At 44.8% G+C, this 19,931-nt stretch overlaps 2 protein-coding genes across 2 annotated transcripts in view; both read left to right on the top strand.

Moving 5' to 3' along the window:
* frmd5b (FERM domain containing 5b) overlaps window positions 1-19,931 on the top strand; it is a gene marked incomplete at both ends in the record, with an annotated part of 336,639 nt that overhangs the window by 83,932 nt on the left and 232,776 nt on the right.
* LOC311248874 (eukaryotic translation initiation factor 1A, X-chromosomal-like) lies at window positions 17,743-18,393 on the top strand (the record flags this gene model as incomplete). Its single annotated transcript, XM_084338103.1, has 1 exon — window positions 17,743-18,393. The coding sequence occupies one exon, from the start codon at window positions 17,743-17,745 to the stop codon at window positions 18,391-18,393; it is 651 nt and encodes a 216-aa protein (XP_084194229.1).

Genomic DNA, 19,931 nt, shown 5'->3' on the forward strand with positions numbered 1-19,931 from the left:
GGACACAAGGAGGGCTGTATTATATTAGACACACGTCTCAAGTGCAAGCGGGGATTGTAATCACTTGTGTGTATGTGTCTGTCTGTCCATAACAGCGTGTCTGTCTGTCTGTCTGTCTGTCCATAACAGTGTGTGTGTGTGTCTCTCTCTGTCCATAACAGTGTGTGTGTGTGTGTGTGTGTCTCTCTCTCTCTCTTTCCATAACAGTGTGTGTGTCTGTCTGTCCATAACAGCATGTGTCTGTCTGTCCATAACAGCGTGTCTGTCTGTCTGTCCATAACAGCATGTTTCTGTCTGTCTGTCTGTCCATAACAGCGTGTTTCTGTCTGTCTGTTTGTCCATAACAGCGTGTTTCTGTCTGTCTGTCCATAACAGCGTGTGTCTGTCTGTCTGTCTGTCCATAACAGCGTGTTTCTGTCTGTCTGTCCATAACAGCGTGTTTCTGTCTGTCTGTCCATAACAGCGTGTTTCTGTCTGTCTGTCTGTCCATAACAGCGTGTTTCTGTCTGTCTGTCCATAACAGCGTGTGTCTGTCTGTCTGTCTGTCCATAACAGCGTGTTTCTGTCTGTCTATCCATAACAGCATGTGTCTGTCTGTCTGTCTGTCTGTCTGTCCATAACAGCGTGTTTCTGTCTGTCTGTCCATAACAGCATGTGTCTGTCTGTCTGTCTGTCCATAACAGCGTGTTTCTGTCTGTCTGTCCATAACAGCATGTTTCTGTCTGTCTGTCCATAACAGCATGTTTCTGTCTGTCTGTCCATAACAGCATGTTTCTGTCTGTCTGTCCATAACAGCATGTTTCTGTGTGTCTGTCCATAACAGCGTGTGTCTGTCTGTCTGTCCATAACAGTGTGTTTCTGTCTGTCTGTCCATAACAGCGTGTTTCTGTCTGTCTGTCCATAACAGCATGTTTCTGTCTGTCTGTCCATAACAGCGTGTTTCTGTCTGTCTGTCCATAACAGCATGTGTCTGTCTGTCTGTCCATAACAGCGTGTGTCTGTCTGTCTGTCCATAACAGCATGTTTCTGTCTGTCTGTCTGTCCATAACAGCGTGTTTCTGTCTGTCTGTCCATAACAACGTGTTTCTGTCTGTCTGTCTGTCCATAACAACGTGTTTCTGTCTGTCTGTCCATAAAAACATGTGCATTTTTTACCAGTCAGCCAAGGACCTGAACTATAGAAATATTTTCAAATTGGTCAAAGACATTTGACATTTGTCACAATTTTCAGATTTGATCAAAGATCGAGGCAACAGACCGAGGTCACATTTTTTGCCCTCAGTGTATTGAACTGGAAGCAGGGTTTTTCAGGTTGATGTGTGTTGTAGCGTCTTTCGTTCCTTGTCCTTTAGTCTTTATTAACCCAGGGTAGGTTCGCTGAGCATGGATGCTCTTTGTTTGCAACGCTATGCTTCCCGTACAACCATAGTCTGATGATGTTGCCTTTTGACCTTGGCCTTGAGCTTTGAACCCCTCCAAAAAAACCTAAGAATTCAAGGGGTTAAAATGATTAAATATGGTTAGGTGAACATTCATACCCAGAGGAAGAACCTGGTTGATTCTGGTGACCCCATGACCTTTCCTCTAGCACCAAATCAAAATCAAATCAAATGTATTTGTAAGGCCCGACAACACACGTTAACACTTTGAGAGCCAGCCGTGTTTTCCTATTTACCCCCTTGAATGCCGCCACCCACTTCAATGATAGAGCTCTTATATTTGCGAACGCATAAACTACATCTTAAATTATGGCTATGTGTCTAATGTGGCCGTCGCTTATCAATGACTTGTTTGCAGTCAACATTGTCGAAATGGATTGTTTTTTAATTGGTTAATTTCCGTTTTATACCATTTTGAAAAACGCTCGTTTCTTGAAACTTCCAGAAGATTTCAGAAGATTCTGTGATAAACGCCCTTTACTGTATACACAATACACATTGTCATTTTTCGGCCTATTTATGAATCGTTTTCAAATAAACGCGAGATTATCGATAGTATACGCACGCGCACACACACACACACACACACACACACACACACACACACACACACACACACACACACACACACACACACACACACACACACACACACACACACACACACACACACACACACACACACACACACACACACACACACACACACACACACACACACACACACACACACACACACACACACACACACACACACACACACACACACACACACACACACACACACACACACACACACACACACACACACACACACACACACACACACACACACACACACACACACACACACACACACACAGGGCCCACTTGATATATCTGTGAAAAAAGCTCTGATTATCCTAAGACTGGTCAAATAGATTCCTTACCTCAGATCAGATGTTCTCCAAAAAGATTATTCCAATTCCTGATTGCCATTCCAAATATCGAGCGCGTTTATTGATCCAACGCTGGGTGCTCGAACACATTATTCCACGCTGTTCTGCGGGACCACAAAGGCGGCAATCGGCTCCGGTTACTTGCCTGAGAAGTAAAATGTGGATTCCGGACTATTTTTTCCCCATGTGGTTCATTCAATCCATTCCAAAATCGCTAATAAAAGAAATAACGATTAAAAACGAGATATCTCGTCGGCTGGCACTCAACGGTTGGCATGAACTAACGAGATATCTCGTCCGTGGCACTCAACGGTTGGCATGAACTAATGAGATATCTCGTCCGTGGCACTCAAAGTGTTAATGTCCCCATGGGCCGGACACGTCTTCTTTAAACAAGCCAGGAAAGAAACATCACAATAAATCAAGCACAAAGCAAAAACACCATGAAGTCCACATTTTCTTTTAAATAAATGCAACACTCCCAGACATACCCCAAATAAAGGTAAGGAAAAACTCACTAAAACCTAGCAATAGAGAGAGAAACTAGTTGTCCGAAAATAGTTATTACAGCTTTAATTACTCCTCTACGACTTGTCTGTTTAAAATGTGCTGTTTACTTCACAAATTAGAATGGCTTATAGTAGAGGAATACAGTAATGCTATTGATAGAGCACATAAATGTGCAGTTGTATTCACAAGGGTAAATTACCAGTGCCTAGCAACTTTCAGGTTTCATTATGTTCACCCCTTTTTAACATCAATGGCAGTGTGAAAGGTAGGCTGAGATCTACCAACACACACACTTTTTACACCACACAAGTTAAAGACAGGGACGATCTCTGATAATGGTGAGAAGTCAGAGTTAGTATGGTCCCTAATATGTATGAATGAGGCCACGTGTACTAATTAATTAGTCAGTGAGGGAAGCTCACAGTCTCAAGGTCAGTACACGTGCTAGCTGATGGTGCAGAAATGGTGCTGCCCCCTCATCTCTCACACCTTAGGCATCAGACTGGATCATTGATTTTCTCTTGTGGAGTCAGACTACCTGGAAAGTGCTTATGGGGGGAATCTGGCCTGTCCCGGACACTCCCCCCTCACCTGTCACCTGAAACCTGAGGCCGCTGGCCTACAAGCACCTTCAGTACTCAGTGCATAGGAAAAGACACGGCTTTGAGGCTTTTTCATGGCTTTGCGTTGCGTCTGAAAGGTCAGACCAACAGGTACAGCAGCTGCTTTCACACGTATTAAATAAATCTGACTTAAGTTTGTTTATTTATTTCCTACCCACATTAATGAATGAATGAATGAATGAATGAAACGTTTATTTCTTGGACATGTTATTCTTCTTATTTCTTCAAACAACTCACAGTGTCTTGATCCGTCAGACCAAACAATCATAACAACAAATTAAAAAAATCCTTAAAGAAAAAAAAAACATTTGAAAAAAAGAACAAAGAAAAAACAGGAATTATAAACAAAAGAGCAATGTTAATGAACATCTTCAGTTTCCACATCAATGTAAATGTGCCAGATTTCAGCTAATTAGCTAGTTTCCATCTGTAGTCCCTGCCTACCATGCATGTCTTCATGTTGTGGGAGGAAACCAGAGTACCCAGATGAAACCCACACAAACACAGGGAGAACATGCAAACTCCACACAGAAAGGCCCCCTGCTGGGGTTCGAACCCAGGGCCCTGTTCCCCGTACCTGGATAACTGAGTTAGCCGGATAACTTTCGGGTAAGTCTGACTTAAGCCGGACTTTCCGATTCCCCGTACCTGGATTTTCCAAATCACCATGACAACAGATCCAAAAGTTTGAGCCTGGTCGAAAGCAGAGTTTAAGTTCAAGTTAGCCGGATCAAGCAAAGCCACGCCCCCGCAAAGAAAGTGACAGCTCGTTTCCTGAAATTATTCCCACAGCCTAGGATCTGCGTTATACCATTCTGAATTACGTTTTTGTGCTCCATTCTTCCAGAGGGGTCTTTTGAAATGTAAAATAGACCCAAAATGCTGATACTAAATTCACTTTGTCCTAAATAATGCACGTTATATACCGTGGCGCTCGCTCGGTGCAACAACAACAAAATAAAGAATATTCTAAACACGGGTCTCTCGTTCATTAATGTATAAACAATGAATTTATCCCATCTGGCACAGTGGCGTAGCGGTAGTGTTCAAGCCTGGCAACCCGGCGACCGGTGTTCGAAACCCCGTGTTTCCAATATAACTTTTTGGAATATAATATTAATGATTATACGCAAAGGTAGCCTAGTTTTAAGTCAAAATATTATAAATCTACATGCATTGAGGATGTCATTCTTTATATAGCTCTCAACGTGCACCAAATTGAATTATTCCTATATTGCAAAAAGAAGGAGACGACTGGGTCTCGAACCCCGGTCGTCTACGTGAAAGTCAAAAGAAGAACCCGTTACACCACAGAGAAGATAAGTAAAAGATCGACCATACATCAATCAATGGGTAAGGGAGCCGTATCGTTATTCTGTATAACAGTTTTACTAATTATTTTCGCTAGCAAGATCTCATTTGATTATTCAATCCAGCAGGCAAGTTTAAAGAAATATAATCTGATTGATTGAGGTAATGAGGGACTTGAAATTAGCCTATAGATAACGCATTTAACTTGTCGGCGAGGCGATTGAGCCGTACTGCAATATGTTACTAAAGTTTTAAATCAATTAATCAATCAATGCCGCTAGAGAATCAGGATCTCTGCTCTCGACACTTGCTGCCTTCTCGGCTGAGGCGGGCACGCGCACTTATCCTGGGTCGCAAGTCTGGCTTGAGTTAACGAGACTGAATCCACCTTCGAGGAACAGGAAAATCCCGGCTTCAAACATCGGGTTAACTGAATCTGGATAATGACATCTTGATCGACTTAGTTGAACCAGGTACGGGGAATAGGGCCCAGGACCTTCTTGCTGTGAGGCAACAGTGCTAACCACTGTGCCACCGTGACTTCATTTACTCAAAGTCACTTGTTCCACCCATCAGGGTCGGTACCGACCCCTAAATGACATTATGATCATAGATCCATATTTTTCAGAGTGATGCAAAAAATTTGCGATTTTACAATCAAACGTTTTCAAGTATTAACATCACTAACATGTCACAAAAGCATGTAGAATGTATATTATCATCAATACGTTAGTTTAGCAATAGGTTCAAAGTGCCATAACTTCCATAAGATAGTTTTAAGTTTTCGATTTTCGATCGTCTAGCCAAGCCGGAAACCGGAAATGGACATTTTGAACCATGGGAATTGTAGTCTTTTTGCAGCCATTTTGTAGAGGGCATTCATAGACCACCGCAACACTTCCGGGATTCTGAAATCGGGGAGGAGATTGCGGGGGGGGCAAATTAATGAATGTGGATGAGAGCCTTGACATTAAGTGATTGCAGATACGGCTGTGGGGGTGCTAGAGACATGATCGAATAGACTTGTATGCGCCTGAATCTCCTGAACACGGCGCGAGACATTCCTAATCGATCAGAACTAAATCGGCAGCGAAAAAGACAGTTTTTAAGCATCAATTCCCCATGCACATGCGCAGATTGGCCACGGAGTGTGACGCAACGCACATCCACCCCGGAATGTTCCATTAGAGGGGGTGTTGTGTTGTGAGAATGATAAGATAGAATAAAATATACAGTAAAAGGAATACAGTACAAATATACAGAAGTCTACAGTAAGTGTAATATTGCACAGTGTTGTGCATTTAAAATCAGTAGCTTAGGCTACATAGTAGGCTAATGACAGCCTATTCTAGTCTAGCAGGTGCTGGTATAGACGTATAATATATGACATATATGACATATATGTAGATATACGGTATATCTAGGCAAAAAATGTCATAGATGACTGAAAATCAACATTACTAGACTATACCTGGAGACTCAATCAGGTAATTGTAGATGTCGCCATAAGACACGTCTGGCCATTGAGTGGGATCGTTTTTCCATTCTCCTGTTCTGCTGAAAGGACATTGGCCACCAAAGCAGGAAATTTTGTTCAAATACCGGCACTTTTCAGCAGCTGGCAAGGTACTCATATAGCTAGCCATTTTTTAAATATTATCGTAACCTGCCGCTCACATTCTCACAACACAACACCCCCTCTAATGGAACATTCCAGGGTGGATGTGCGTTGCGTCACACTCCGTGGCCAATCTGCGCATGTGCATGGGGAATCGATGCTTAAAAACGGTCTGGTGAAAATAAGGGATTTCTGCTGTTGTCTTTCTACGTGTGTGTGTTCTGTCCTACGTCCCCGGCAACAACTTCACAGCCCGGCCAAGAGGCGTAGCGGATTTCGGGGCCCATTCGTGTGAGACAGTGCACAAGCTTTAGCAAGGGAGAGAGAGGGACGAGGGAGCACTTCAGCCCTGGTAAACACAACCTAAAATCAGCAGTACATAAAGGACATATGGACGGTCCTTGCATATTACATTTACATTCACATTTACATTTTGTCATTTAGCTGACGCTTTTATCCAAAGCAACTCACAAGTTCTGTACGACAAGTCAGCAGGAAGGGTACAACTCCTTCAGCGGAGTATGGTAAGATAGCCTATGCTACAGAATTAATTCAAGAATATAACATTAAGTAGGCTTAATGGCCAAAATCAGAATGGGTAAACTTTATATATACTGTATATAGCATATGAAATTAGACTAATGTTGTAGCATCACACATAGTAGGGTGATTAGACTATGTTTGGTTCCACTTGCACTCTTAAAACGTCTGGAAGTTCCTTGATGTTTACATTTACATTACATTTGACATTTTGTCATTTAGCTGACGCTTTTATCCAAAGCGACTTACAAGTTCTGTACGACAAGTCAGCAGGAAGGGTACAACTCTTTCAGCTGAGTAACAATGATCAAACAGTGCTGAAACTCAGTATTGAGTGCATAGACATAAGACATATTAGTATAGTAGGAGGAGTGCATGGTAGTATAGGACAGTAAGATGCAATCCTACCTGGAGGGGAGAGAACAGATGGTGGAGGTAAACGGTACACTACCCCCCCCCCCCCCCCCCTCCCAGTGAGCTGTGGTGTTCCACAAGGAAGCATACTAGGACCGTTACTGTTCCTAATTTATGCAAATGACATGTCATCAGCTTGTGACTGCAACTTGTTGCGGTTCGCGGACGACTCAGGCCTGCTGGTCTCTGACAAGAACAAGTTACAGGTTGAAAAAGCCCTCAGCTCTGAACTCGGCAGAATCTGCACCTGGCTCGCTGATAACATGAATGAATGAAAACTTTATTTAACAGATTGCAGAATGGGTACAATACAGTACGCCTCAATACACACAATTGTTAAGGGGATGCAGACCAGAGAAAGACGTTTGTCTTGTTTACATCAGGGTCCCCCCATTTTCAATTCATAGTGACATTTATGACATACACAACATACATGACATTTATGGCATAGGGACATACATGACATACAGGTATTTAGTACTGTTACATTTGTGACATATACGATATGCAAATATACAGTACTGTTACCCATAGATCCTGACAGAGTATATACATATGATGGGGAGGGGACTGTACATTAGGAGGGGGTGGGTGGGTGGGAGAGAAATATACATACGGTGGGGAGAGAATACGGTGGGGAGGAGACTGTACATTAGGAGGGGGTGGGTGGGTGGGAGATAAAAATACATACGGTGGGGAGAGAATATATACATACGGTGGGGAGGAGACTGTCTATTAGGAGGGGGTGGGGGAGTTTGGACATTTACGGTGGCCAGTTTCGAATTGCAGCCTCCTGTAGGTGCTCTTTAAGAGCGGTTTTGAATGTGGGTAGGGATTCACATTCCTTTCCAGCTTTGGATAGGGCGTTCCACATTGATGTGGCATAATTGCGAAACGTGTTTAGTCCCTTGTTTGAGCCGAATCTGTGTTTAACATGATTTGTTGAGCTTCCTCTGATGTTGTGGTCGTGGTATTCACTGACCTTTGGGAAGTATTTTGACATGTACATGGGTACCTTAGTCGTATAGTGTATCTTGTAGACCAGGCCCATTGCAAGTTGCTGTACTCTGTCGTCTACTCTAAGCCATCCTAGGTTGTCAAAGTGGGCAGGGGTGAGGTGGGTTCTAGGGGTAAGGTCAAGTAGAAGTCTGACCAGTTTGTTTTGTGATGTTTGTAATCTTGTTTTTAGCGCCTTTGAGGTGCTTTGGTACCATGAGGTGCAAGCATAGTCGTAGTACCCTTGAATGAGTGCTCCTGCCAGAGTCTTCATGGTATTCTTGTTTACCAGAGAGGAGATCCGGTACAAGAATCCAGTTGGTTGGTTGGCTTTTTTTATTACCTTGGATGCCATTTTGTCACAGGAAAGATTTGACTCTAGGATGGAACCTAGGTATGTAATTTCATCTTTCCTTGTGACAATATTGTCACCCACTGTAACTGAGAAGCCGTCGGTCTTGCTGAGTTTGTTATTTGATCCGAAGAGAATAGACTCTGTTTTACCCAGGTGTAATGATAGTTTGTTATTAGCGAGCCAGGTGCAGATTCTGCCGAGTTCAGAGCTGAGGGTTTTTTCAACCTGTAACTTGTTCTTGTCAGAGACCAGCAGGGCTGAGTCGTCCACGAACAAGAACAAGTTGCAGTCACAAGCTGACGACATGTCATTTGCATAAATTAGGAACAGTAGCGGTCCTAGTATGCTTCCTTGTGGAACACCACAGCTCACTGTGAGGGGGGGGGATAGAGTACCGCTTACCTCCACCATCTGTTCTCTCCCCTCAAGGTAGGATTGCATCCAGCTCACTGATAAACTATCAAAACCAATTGCTTTTAGCTTGTCAATCAGAATGGAGTGATTGACAGTGTTGAAGGCCTTTTGTAGGTCCAGCATGACCATGCCGCAGTATTTGCCCGCGTCCACCTCTTGTTTGATGTGGTCGTTCAAATAGAGAAGGCATGTGTCAGTGGAGTGGGATGTTCTGAAGCCAGATTGGAATATGTAGATTCGATTTTTTCCTGCCAGGTACTTTTCGACCTGTTCGTAGACTATTTTCTCCATGACTTTCAAGATGGAGGTAAGAATAGAAACAGGTCGGTAGTTGCCTGGGTCTAATTTGCTGCCCTTTTTGTGCAGAGGGGTCACTCTCGCAATTTTGAAACTATCATTACACCTGGGTAAAACAGAGTCCAATCTCTTTGGATCAAATAACAAACTCAGCAAGGCCAACGGCTTCTCTGTTACAGTGGGTGACCATATTGTCACAAGGAAAGATGAAATTACATACCTAGGTTCCATCCTAGAGGCAAATCTTTCCTGTGACAAAATGGCAACCAATGTAATCAAAAAAGTCAACCAATGAACAAGATTCTTGTACCGGATCTCCTCCCTGGTAAACAAGAATACCCTGAAGACTCAGGATTAGGGATGGGAATCGAAAACCGGTTCCCGTTGGGAGCCGGTTCCTAATTGTCCAATTCCTGGAATCGCATGCCTCCGTGACTATCGATTCCTCTTATCGCTGCCATGTTTTCCCGACCGTTGCGCATTTAAAAACAATAACGTTAGCGTTAGCCAGTGGCGAATCCTTATGGAAGCCAACGGAAGCCATGCCTCCCTAATATTAAAATATGAATTAATATCAAATATGAAATATGAAAAAAATAATAATAAAAAAAAAAAAAAAATCATATAGTTTACATTCTTTTTCATCTGTGCATCTGTGTTATAATTTTTTTTTTTTTTTTTTAATGTCTCCCTCTTCTCCTTCTCACTCCCTCTAACACACTGTCAGCCTCACTATGCTCACTGCAGCAGGAGAGGAGGCAGATGGTAGGTCTCTTTCTCCAGGCTTCCAGCATTATAGAGTCCAAATCCGATCCTAGCCAATCAGATTCGAGCTGACTGCCACACCCTAAAAGTTTAAAACGGGGCTGTGAGAATCATCATGAGTGTGGAATCCCCTCTGCACACCTCCCCTCTGCACTCTGAACATTGTATTAACCCGTAACTGTTCCCACGGGCCGAATATTGCCCCGATCCTCGCGAGATTAAATCCACGGGGACCTCTCGGCGTGCCGAAGCTTTTCCTAAATCACTTCCATCATCGAAAACGAGGGGAAAAGGTCGGCTCGCGACCCTGAAAATGTCGCGTGATTTTAAAAACGCTGTATTAAGTGAGCCTATTATGGGATCCACGCGAGCTTTCTATCGTGGAAACATCTGGGCGTCCCGCAACTTTTACTGATTCACATGTAGCCCCTAAAATGCTTAGAAAAGGAAAACAGAAAGCGTGGAATAAACTCGCCGAAACGGAAAAGTGTCCCACGGGCGCGCCGTGATTCCGATCCGCGTGAAAATATTCACGGCCATAGAGGAGACCGTGGGACACCTTTTTGCAACCGAATATGTGTCTCGAATTTGCTCCCACGCGGCGCGCAAAATCGCGCAAGGAAAAATCGGACCAAAAATTAACCAATGCTCCAGCAGTATTAATGACCCTGATGTAAACAAGACAAACGTCTTTCTCTGGTCTGCACTGTATTGTACCCATTCTGCAATCTGTTAAATAAATAAAAATAACGTTTGACTGGCCGCCGAGCCATACTGTAGTGTACATGGTGACTGCTTGACTTTAAAAAAAAAAAAAAAAAAAAAAAATTATTAATAAAAATATTTAATAATTTTTTTTTTTATAATTTTTTTTTGGCTTCCCCTGTTATTTTACCCACGCGACGCCACTGGCGTTAGCATGCAGCCATAGAGCAGACTATTTGATTCCTTAAGGGCTCGAAATTGCCTGGGTTTTGGTCATATGCTCCCGAAATGATCCCGCTGTTTGACTGCTTCTATGTGCAGTAGGGATGCCCCGATCACGTTTTTTGCCACCGATACCGATCACCGATCGTCGTGAGCCATATCGGCCGATACCGATCCGATACCGATCGTTTTTGATTAAAAAGAAATTAAAAATTATTTTATATAATTTTTTTTTTTTTTTTTTTATAAAATATATATATTATATAATTAGACTTGTACTTGTATTATCTGCGAGACATCGCCACCACGCAACAAGTCAAAATGCTCGCTATCTGCAAACAGCTCCACTGTCTGTGTGTACTCTAGTAGCCCTAGCTCCAAAAAGGATTCTCCGGCGCTGCAGCGGGACCCTATTGCCTTGGTAACGTTATGCTTTGGTCATTTCACATTCAGCAAGCCCTCAGCTCGAATACGCATTCAATCAATGTTATAAGACATTGATATCAGGAGCTATCTGTAGCTACTGCTAGCCGGCTAGATGACGTTAAGACAACTATTTAGTTCAATCGGACATTTCGTTTTGAACCGTGAACTAACGTCAGCTAACGCAAGCTAACGCAAGCTAACGGAGATATCAACATGGGCTACTAGACTTCCTGGGGCATTTGTTGATATCCGGAGCTATCAGTAGCTAGCCGGCTAAATACCGTTAGACAATGCCTACTAAAAGTGAATAGTTGACTGGGTAATTTTGTTTAAACAGTAACGATAGCTAGGTAGCTAACGTTAGCTCAGGTCGAATGCACTATCTAGACTCAGCAGAGGAGGTCCGCCTCCTCTGTGTTTACAAACTCTACACGGGTACGGGCGGGGCTAGGGAGGAGGAGCAGTTTGCAGGTCCTGTGCGTCTGAGACAAGCAAGTGAGATATCCTCTTGATCAGTTTCCGCGATCGGCGAATATGACTAATTATCGGAATTCCCCGATCGCATATTTATACTGATTATCGGCCGATAACGATCGGTGGCCGATCGATTGGGGCATCCCTAATGTGCAGTGAAAACTACTATGCTTTGCAACCTAGTCATTAATTTAATTCTGGGTAAACTAGCGTTAGCCGCGCGGAGCTAACGCTAGCTAAACCTTGCTCCATACACGCTGCTCCGCGTATACACAAACAAGAGAGAACAGCAGGCTGACTAGAAGAGGGTGGGGGCTAGCGGGGGAGGAGCCGTCTGTGTGTGTGCGTGCGTGCGTGCGCTGGTCTTCAATAGATTCTTCAATAGATTCTTCAATAGATTAAATTAGTTTAAGAATAAAAAAAATCTAAAAATAAATAAATAAATAAATTAGTTTAAGAGAATCTCAAATAAATTATTTTATAGAAGTGTATAGTTAAAAAAAGAAATTTAACAGTTTTTGTATTTTTCTGACATGGGGGCCCAACAATAAATGACAATCAGAAATCTCAAGTTACCTTAGTTCTGTTGCATTTCCAATTTATTTATTTAAATAATAAACTATCAGGAAGCGATAAGGGAATCGAAAAATAATCGTATCGATAAGCAGAATCGATAATGGAATTGTATCGATAAAATCTTATCAATTCCCATCCCTACTCAGGATATACAGGAGCACTCATTCAAGAGTACTATGACTATGCTTGCACCTCATGGTACCAAAGCACCTCAAAGGCACTAAAAACAAGATTACAAACATCACAAAACAAACTGGTCAGACTACTGGCTAAACTGTAACGGTTCCAGGGAGGTCAATGGAAACAGTGGCCACAATGTAAATTGTGGTCACAGTGGGAACAGTGGTCTCCTACCTGGTCTCCTACCTCCCTCTAGTGGCCAGATGACCCAGATGGTGCAGGCAATCATCACACCGATATTGACTATATTGTTGAATATAATTAATGTTATTTCATGGTGTGTGTTATTGAATGTCCCTTCCCTTGTGTGATGTGTTTCCCCTGTCTGCTTGTGGTTTTGTAATTTGCTTTTGTGTTTAGTTGATTGTTGTGTGTTTTAGACTGGATTGGCCAGGTGTGGCCAATTGTAATTAGTCTGTGTATATATGTGTGTTTGGTCTGTGTGGTGATATTCCTCCGTTAACCCTGTTCCTGTCGATGTCGTCCTTGCCCTGTAGTGTTGTACTGTCTAAGTAAGTGTATATTAGTGTTCCGTTTTGTTGCCTGTTTATTTTCGAGTTCTCAGTTCGATCCTTTTATGTTCTTTTGTAACGTGCCTTCGCCCGTCTTTATGTTTGTTTATTTATCTGCTTCGTTACTTGTGTTTTTGGTCTTGTGACCTATTATCGCTCTCGTGGTTCTTATAATAAAGAGAACACAGTGTTTGAGAAGAGCAAACTGCCGTCTCCGTTTCCTCCTTCCACTCCTTCCGCATATTGGGTTCTCCTATCCTTCCCTCGCCACCCCATCGTAACAGAATGTCACCACCAACCAAGAACCCAGCGGACAGAGTGACAGAGACATTGAGCATCATAGTGGGCATGCTGAATGGGGATCTTGCTACCTACGCCCCTGCTAAATGGGTGTTCCTACTGAAGCTGATCCAATCCGTCGTGGATGAGAGTCCGGAACAGGTGCCACAGATGACGGTTTTGGCCGGCCAGGTCGCAGACCTCATGGAGGGGTGGTTTTTTCCTGCTTCACCTTCTACAACTAGAAAGGCTCTTATTGCTGGTATGGTTCCTATGGCTAGCGTAGCATGTACAGCTAGCAAGCCTCAGAAGGCTAGCAAGCCTAAGAAGGCTATCATGACAGGAGCTGCTAGTCCTTCCCCGACAGTTAGCTTAGCCTCTGCAGCTAGCCAGGCCCTCCCAGCTAGCATTGTTCCTGCAGTTAGCCAGGCCTCCCCAGCTAGCACAGTCCCCACTGCTAGCTTAGGCTATGCAGCTAGCCAGGCTTCAAAAGCTAACCCAGCCCCCATTGCTAGCTTAGCCTCTGCAGCTAGCCAGGCCTCCCCAGCTAGCACAGTCCCCACTGCTAGCTTAGGCTATGCAGCTAGCCAGGCTTCCAAAGCTAACCCAGGCCCTACTGTTAGCTTAGCCTCTGCGGCTAGCCAGGCCCTCCCAGCTAGCATTGTTCCTGCAGTTAGCCAGGCCTCCCCAGCTAGCACAGTCCCCATTGCTAGCTTAGGCTCTGCAGCTAGTCAGGCCTCCCCAGTTAGCACAGTCCCCACTGCTAGCTTAGGCTGTGCAGCTAGCCTGGCTTCCAAAGCTAACCCAGCCCCCACTGCTAGCTTAGCCTCTGCAGCTAGCCAGGCCCTCCCAGCTAACATTGTTCCTGCAGCTAGCCAGGCCTCTCCAGCTAGCACAGTTCCCACTGCTAGCTTAGGCTCTGTAGCTAGCCAGGTTCAACCAACTAGCATTTCCCCCACAGTGAGTCCAGGCCCCACAGTTAGCCTAGCTCCAGAGGCTAGTATTGCTAACAAGGCCTCCACAGCTGGTCCAGCTTTAACGCCCAGCTCAGTCTCTACACCTGGTCCGGCTGCGGCGCCGGCTGCCACCGCTCCCCTTCCGGCCTCCACACCCAGCTCAGCCTCGTCGCCTGGTCCGGCTGCGGCGCCGGCTGCCACGGCTCCCATTCCGGCCTCCACGCCACACCTCGTCGCCTCAACTGGTCCGGCCTCCACGCCCAGCCCAGCCTCTACGCCTGATCCGGCTGCTACGCCGGTCCTTGGCTCCTCGACTGGTCCTGGCTTCCCCTCTGGTCCAGCCCTGCGCCGTGATTGGCGCCCTGGTCCTCGCCGGGGTCTTCGCCATGGTCTTCGCCGTGGTCCGCGCTGGATCCTGTTCCGGGGGTCATCGCCGTCGCACCTCCGTGCCGGCTCCCCCGATCCGGTTCCTGGTCCGGCGACGGGAGGGTCCCTCGTCCGGGGTCCTGCTCCGGGGTCCTTACCCTTGCCCCTTGGCTCCAGGTCCCCTGACCGGCTCCCTGTTTCTCTCCCCGCCTCCCCTCTCCGGTCCTCTGTCCCCGTCCCCACCCCCCCTCGTCGGGCCTCTGTTCCTAGGTCTAGCCCTCCTCTCCGGGCCTTTGCACCCGTCCCTACCCCCTCTCTCTGGGCCTCTACACCCATCCCCACCCCCCTTCGTCTGGCCTCTGTTCCCAGGTCCAGCCCCCCTCTCCGGGCCTCTGCTCCCGTTTTCAGCCCCCCTGGCTGCTATGCCCCTCCTGGGTTGTTTTCTCTGGCTCCCGGCCCCAGTTTTCCGGGGCCCCCCCCTCAGCCTTTTTCAGGGTCTCGGGCGTCTGGTAGCCGCCCATTCGGGGGGACGTACTGTAACGGTTCCAGGGAGGACAATGGAAACAGTGGCCACAATGTAAATTGTGGTCACAGTGGGAACAGTGGTCTCCTACCTGGTCTCCTACCTCCCTCTAGTGGCCAGATGACCCAGATGGTGCAGGCAATCATCACGCCGATATTGACTATATTGTTGAATATAATTAATGTTATTTCATGGTGTGTGTTATTGAATGTCCCTTCCCTTGTGTGATGTGTTTCCCCTGTCTGCTTGTGGTTTTGTAATTTGCTTTTGTGTTTAGTTGGTTGTTGTGTGTTTTAGACTGGATTGGCCAGGTGTGGCCAATTGTAATTAGTCTGTGTATATATGTGTGTTCGGTCTGCTTCTCTGTGTGGTGATATTCCTCTGTTAACCCTGTTCCTGTCGACATCGTCCTTGCCCTGTAAGGACCTGTTGCAGAGGTCTTTATTCGGCATGCAACGACACTCAATGTTTTAGTGGTACACACAGCGGTTAGTTTAGCACACACACCGGAACACACACGCATGCATTGTCTCTTTAGGATCGCAGATGCGATTCGTCTCTGCGATTAACCCATCCCGTCGTCCTTCCCCCCCAAGGGCAGCCGGGAGCAGACAGGCGTCAACGTGAGCCGCGCCAGGGGACCAATCCAAGTGCTCCTGTCCGTCTTCGTCAAGGACGCCACAGCGTTAGCGATCTGTTGTTGTGCATGTTTTTCCATTGGGTTTATCTTATCGGGGGGGAAACCCTCGCGAGCACGGGGAGAACATGCAAACTCTGCAAACTCCACACAGAAAGGCCTGGGAGATCATGGAAACCTGGTCCCCAAGCGGGAATCGAACCCTGGACCTTCTTGCTGTGAGGCGACAGTGTTAACCACTACACCACCGTGCCGCCCTGTAGTGTTGTACTGTCTAAGTAAGTGTATATTAGTGTTCCGTTTTGTTGCCTGTTTATTTTCGAGTTCTCAGTTCGATCCTTTTATGTTCTTTTGTAACGTGCCTTCGCCCGTCTTTATGTTTGTTTATTTATCTGCTTCGTTACTTGTGTTTTTGGTCTTGTGACCTATTATCGCTCTTGTGGTTCTTATAATAAAGAGAACAGTGTTTGAGAAGAGCAAACTGCCGTCTCCGTTTCCTCCTTCCACTCCTTCCGCATATTGGGTTCTCCTATCCTTCCCTCGCCACCCCATCGTAACATAAACATGTTTCGCAATTATGCCACAACAATGTGGAACGCCCTACCCGCAGCCGTAAAAGAATGTGAATCCCTACCCACCTTCAAAACCGTTCTAAAAGAGCACCTACGGGAGGCCGCAATTCGAAACTGGCCCCGGAAGGTGAGACAGGAAGGAATGGGGGTAGGGATGTGGATAGGAAGGAAAGATGAAAGAAAGAGAGGGGACGGAATGGGGGGAGTGATGATGGTAGGAAAGAAAGATGGGTGAGAGAGATCAAAGAGAGAGGGGGGAAGGTAGTTTTATCTACCACAGTAGCTCAATGGAAGTCTCCCATTCATGTGAGAACTCGGGCCATAAACCGCTTTCTGACGACCATGTCGCTACCATTTTGAAAGCATTCTAAATGGACTGAGTGGGCGGAGCAAAACAATATGCGTCTTCTAGGTCTTCTATATAATTATATGGTTCTGTCTAATACTGGTAGTTCTTCTAAAAGGGGGGTCAGGGCGCTAGATTGCGTCCAAAATGGTTGAATATGCAACCTTTTTTTCCGAGTGCAAGTTCATATTTGACTTGGTGTAGTGATTGTAATGGTACATAATTCACCCACGGAACTAATATTAGGAACATTCTAGAACATTAGTGCCGCCCGAACATTCTGGAACATTTGTGATGATGTCATGGCAGGACATTCTAGAACCTTAGTTCTGCCCGATCATTCTGGACCGTTCGTGATGATGTCATAGTAGCACATTCTGGAACGTTGGTGATGATGTCATAGTATGGCAGTACATTCTAGAACCTTAGTTCTGCCCAATCATTCTGGACCGTTTGTGATGATGTCATAGTAGCACATCCTGGAACGTTGGTGATGATGTCATAGTAGAACCTTCTAGAAACCTCTAGCATGCCTATTTAAGCGGTGGCAGTTCCTGCCACTGGCATTCTGTTTAGCTTTCTAGTAAGTGTACTCGTAGGTGTACTCAATAAATACTATTCGCGACTACCACCGACGAGGACGCCACACAGTCCATTTACCTTTCCTCACTATTGTCAAGAGTATTGTAGTATAACAACAACCTATAACACCCCTGGGTGAAAGCATCAAGTCTGCGCTCTAAAGAATATGCCCACGAATAAAGCAACAGGAGGAAAGAATATGCGACGTAGAAAGAACAAAAATGAGTCTGAGAAGAAGAGAGAACTCGTCTTCAAAGAGGATGGTCAAGAATATGCTCGGGTGATTAAAATGCTGGGAAACTGCCGTTTGGAGGCCATGTGTTTTGATGGAGTAAAGAGGCTTTGCCACATCAGAGGAAAACTCCGGAAAACGGTGTGGATTACCACTTCAGACATCATCCTGGTCGGGTTGAGAGACTATCAGGACCACAAAGCTGACGTCATCTTGAAGTATAATGCAGATGAGGATCGCAGTTTGAAAGCCTACGGAGAGCTGCCCGAGCACGCCAAAATCAACAAGACGGACACCTTCTGGCCCGGAGACGACGATGAGATCCAGTTTGACGACATTGGCGATGATGATGAGGACATTGATGATATCTTGTCCGCACACGAGGATCGCAGTTTGAAAGCCTACGGAGAGCTGCCCGAGCACGCCAAAATCAACGAGACGGACACCTTCGGGCCCGGAGACGACGATGAGATCCAGTTTGACCACATTGAGGACATTGATGATATCTTGTCCGCACACGCCGCAGCCGGGTCGTTGATTTTGACTAAGGGTGAATTCTGGGGGGGCTTGTGTACAGTGGCGTAGTTTCAGTAAAAGCCACGGTATGGCAATTAGGGAGGGTGGGGGGTGTGGGTGAAGGGGGGGTTTCCCCCCCTTGGTGGATATTTTTTGTCAAATCAGTTGCGCAATAGTCACTTTTGGTGAGTTGTTTCTATACAATTCACTTATATGACATTTAGGTATGACACAGGACTACACAAGCATTTTTTGTATAGAAATGTGTCAACAGACTAAAGCAGGGAACCACAATATTTTGCATACAAATTATGCAGAATGTAATATCATAACTGTCTATTATTTTTCTTGCAATTTTTGAGGTGTGTGTTCAACAGAACGTAGTATCAAAAACACGTTCACAAAAAGTATGGGTTACTGAATGCTGAACTGCACTGTTATAATCACTAAGCCATTGTAAGACCTTACCTGTGTCACTGTATCACTTGTCTCTGCTGCCCTTTGACTAAAAAACTTCTGTATGTCCATTTTCCAATTTTTTTGTGGCATATTTGAGTTAGTCACAGTAAAAGTCACCTAGTAAAAGTGAGATAATTGACAATATCAAAACATGCTAGGGCTGTACCGAATAGTTCGAAGCGTCGTTCATAATGTTGACGTTCGAATTCCAAATCAACATAAAAAAAAATTTAATTATAATTTTTCTTTTAAATAAATTGCCATACCAGAACGACGCCCCTGCTTGTGTAGTGATTGTAATGGTACATAATTCACCCACGGAACTAATGTTAGGAACATTCTAGAACATTAGTGCCGCCCAAACATTCTGGAACGTTTGTGATGATGTCATGGCAGAACATTCTAGAACCTTAGTTCTGCCCGATCATTCTGGAACGTTCGCGATGATGTCATAGTAGTACATGTCATAGTAATACACTCACATTATCTTTGGTTCATTAAAACAAAGATGCAGTCGTGTCATCTTTAATTGTAAGAGAATATTTTTACATATTGCATTGGTATTGCTCATAGTTAATAGAGAAACTCTGCTAGTGAAGACACACTGTTGGGCCTTCAAGCCGTCAGCCCAAGGCCTGCCTGTCTGAAGACAATTAGAATGGATTTAAACAGCCATTTTAACTCAAAGGATCAATGCTGCCTTAGTTCCTCTATAAGAACATGGGTTAATCATGATAACCAATACCTGATTTTCTCTCCATTAATGATTTTTTTTCATTGAAGTGAGGTGCTCTCATTATGGTGGGCTATAAGATCCTGTCATCTGTTCACATGACTGTTCAATTTCGCACCGGTGGAGTAATTATGAATGTTTTGGATAACACAGTTACAGTTTGCTATTAGAATGCATTATATATTTGCCAACACCCTTTAAAGGGGAACTTTGCCCAATTGCAGAATTCATGTTATTATACATGTTATTCCTATGATCTTAAGACAGGCCAAATATATTAGTGAACTTGAAGAACGGTCTTCCAAACCACAAACTAGAGTGTTAAAACGTGTTAAAAAGTGCTGACACAGGTGTATAAGCAGTTTGGCAGGATGCGAGGGTGATTCTTTTCAGCTTCCATCCATTTGCTAAATGT

Source organism: Notolepis coatsorum (genome assembly GCF_963971535.1).
Source record: "Notolepis coatsorum genome assembly, chromosome: 2".
Lineage (NCBI taxonomy): Eukaryota > Metazoa > Chordata > Actinopteri > Aulopiformes > Paralepididae > Notolepis > Notolepis coatsorum.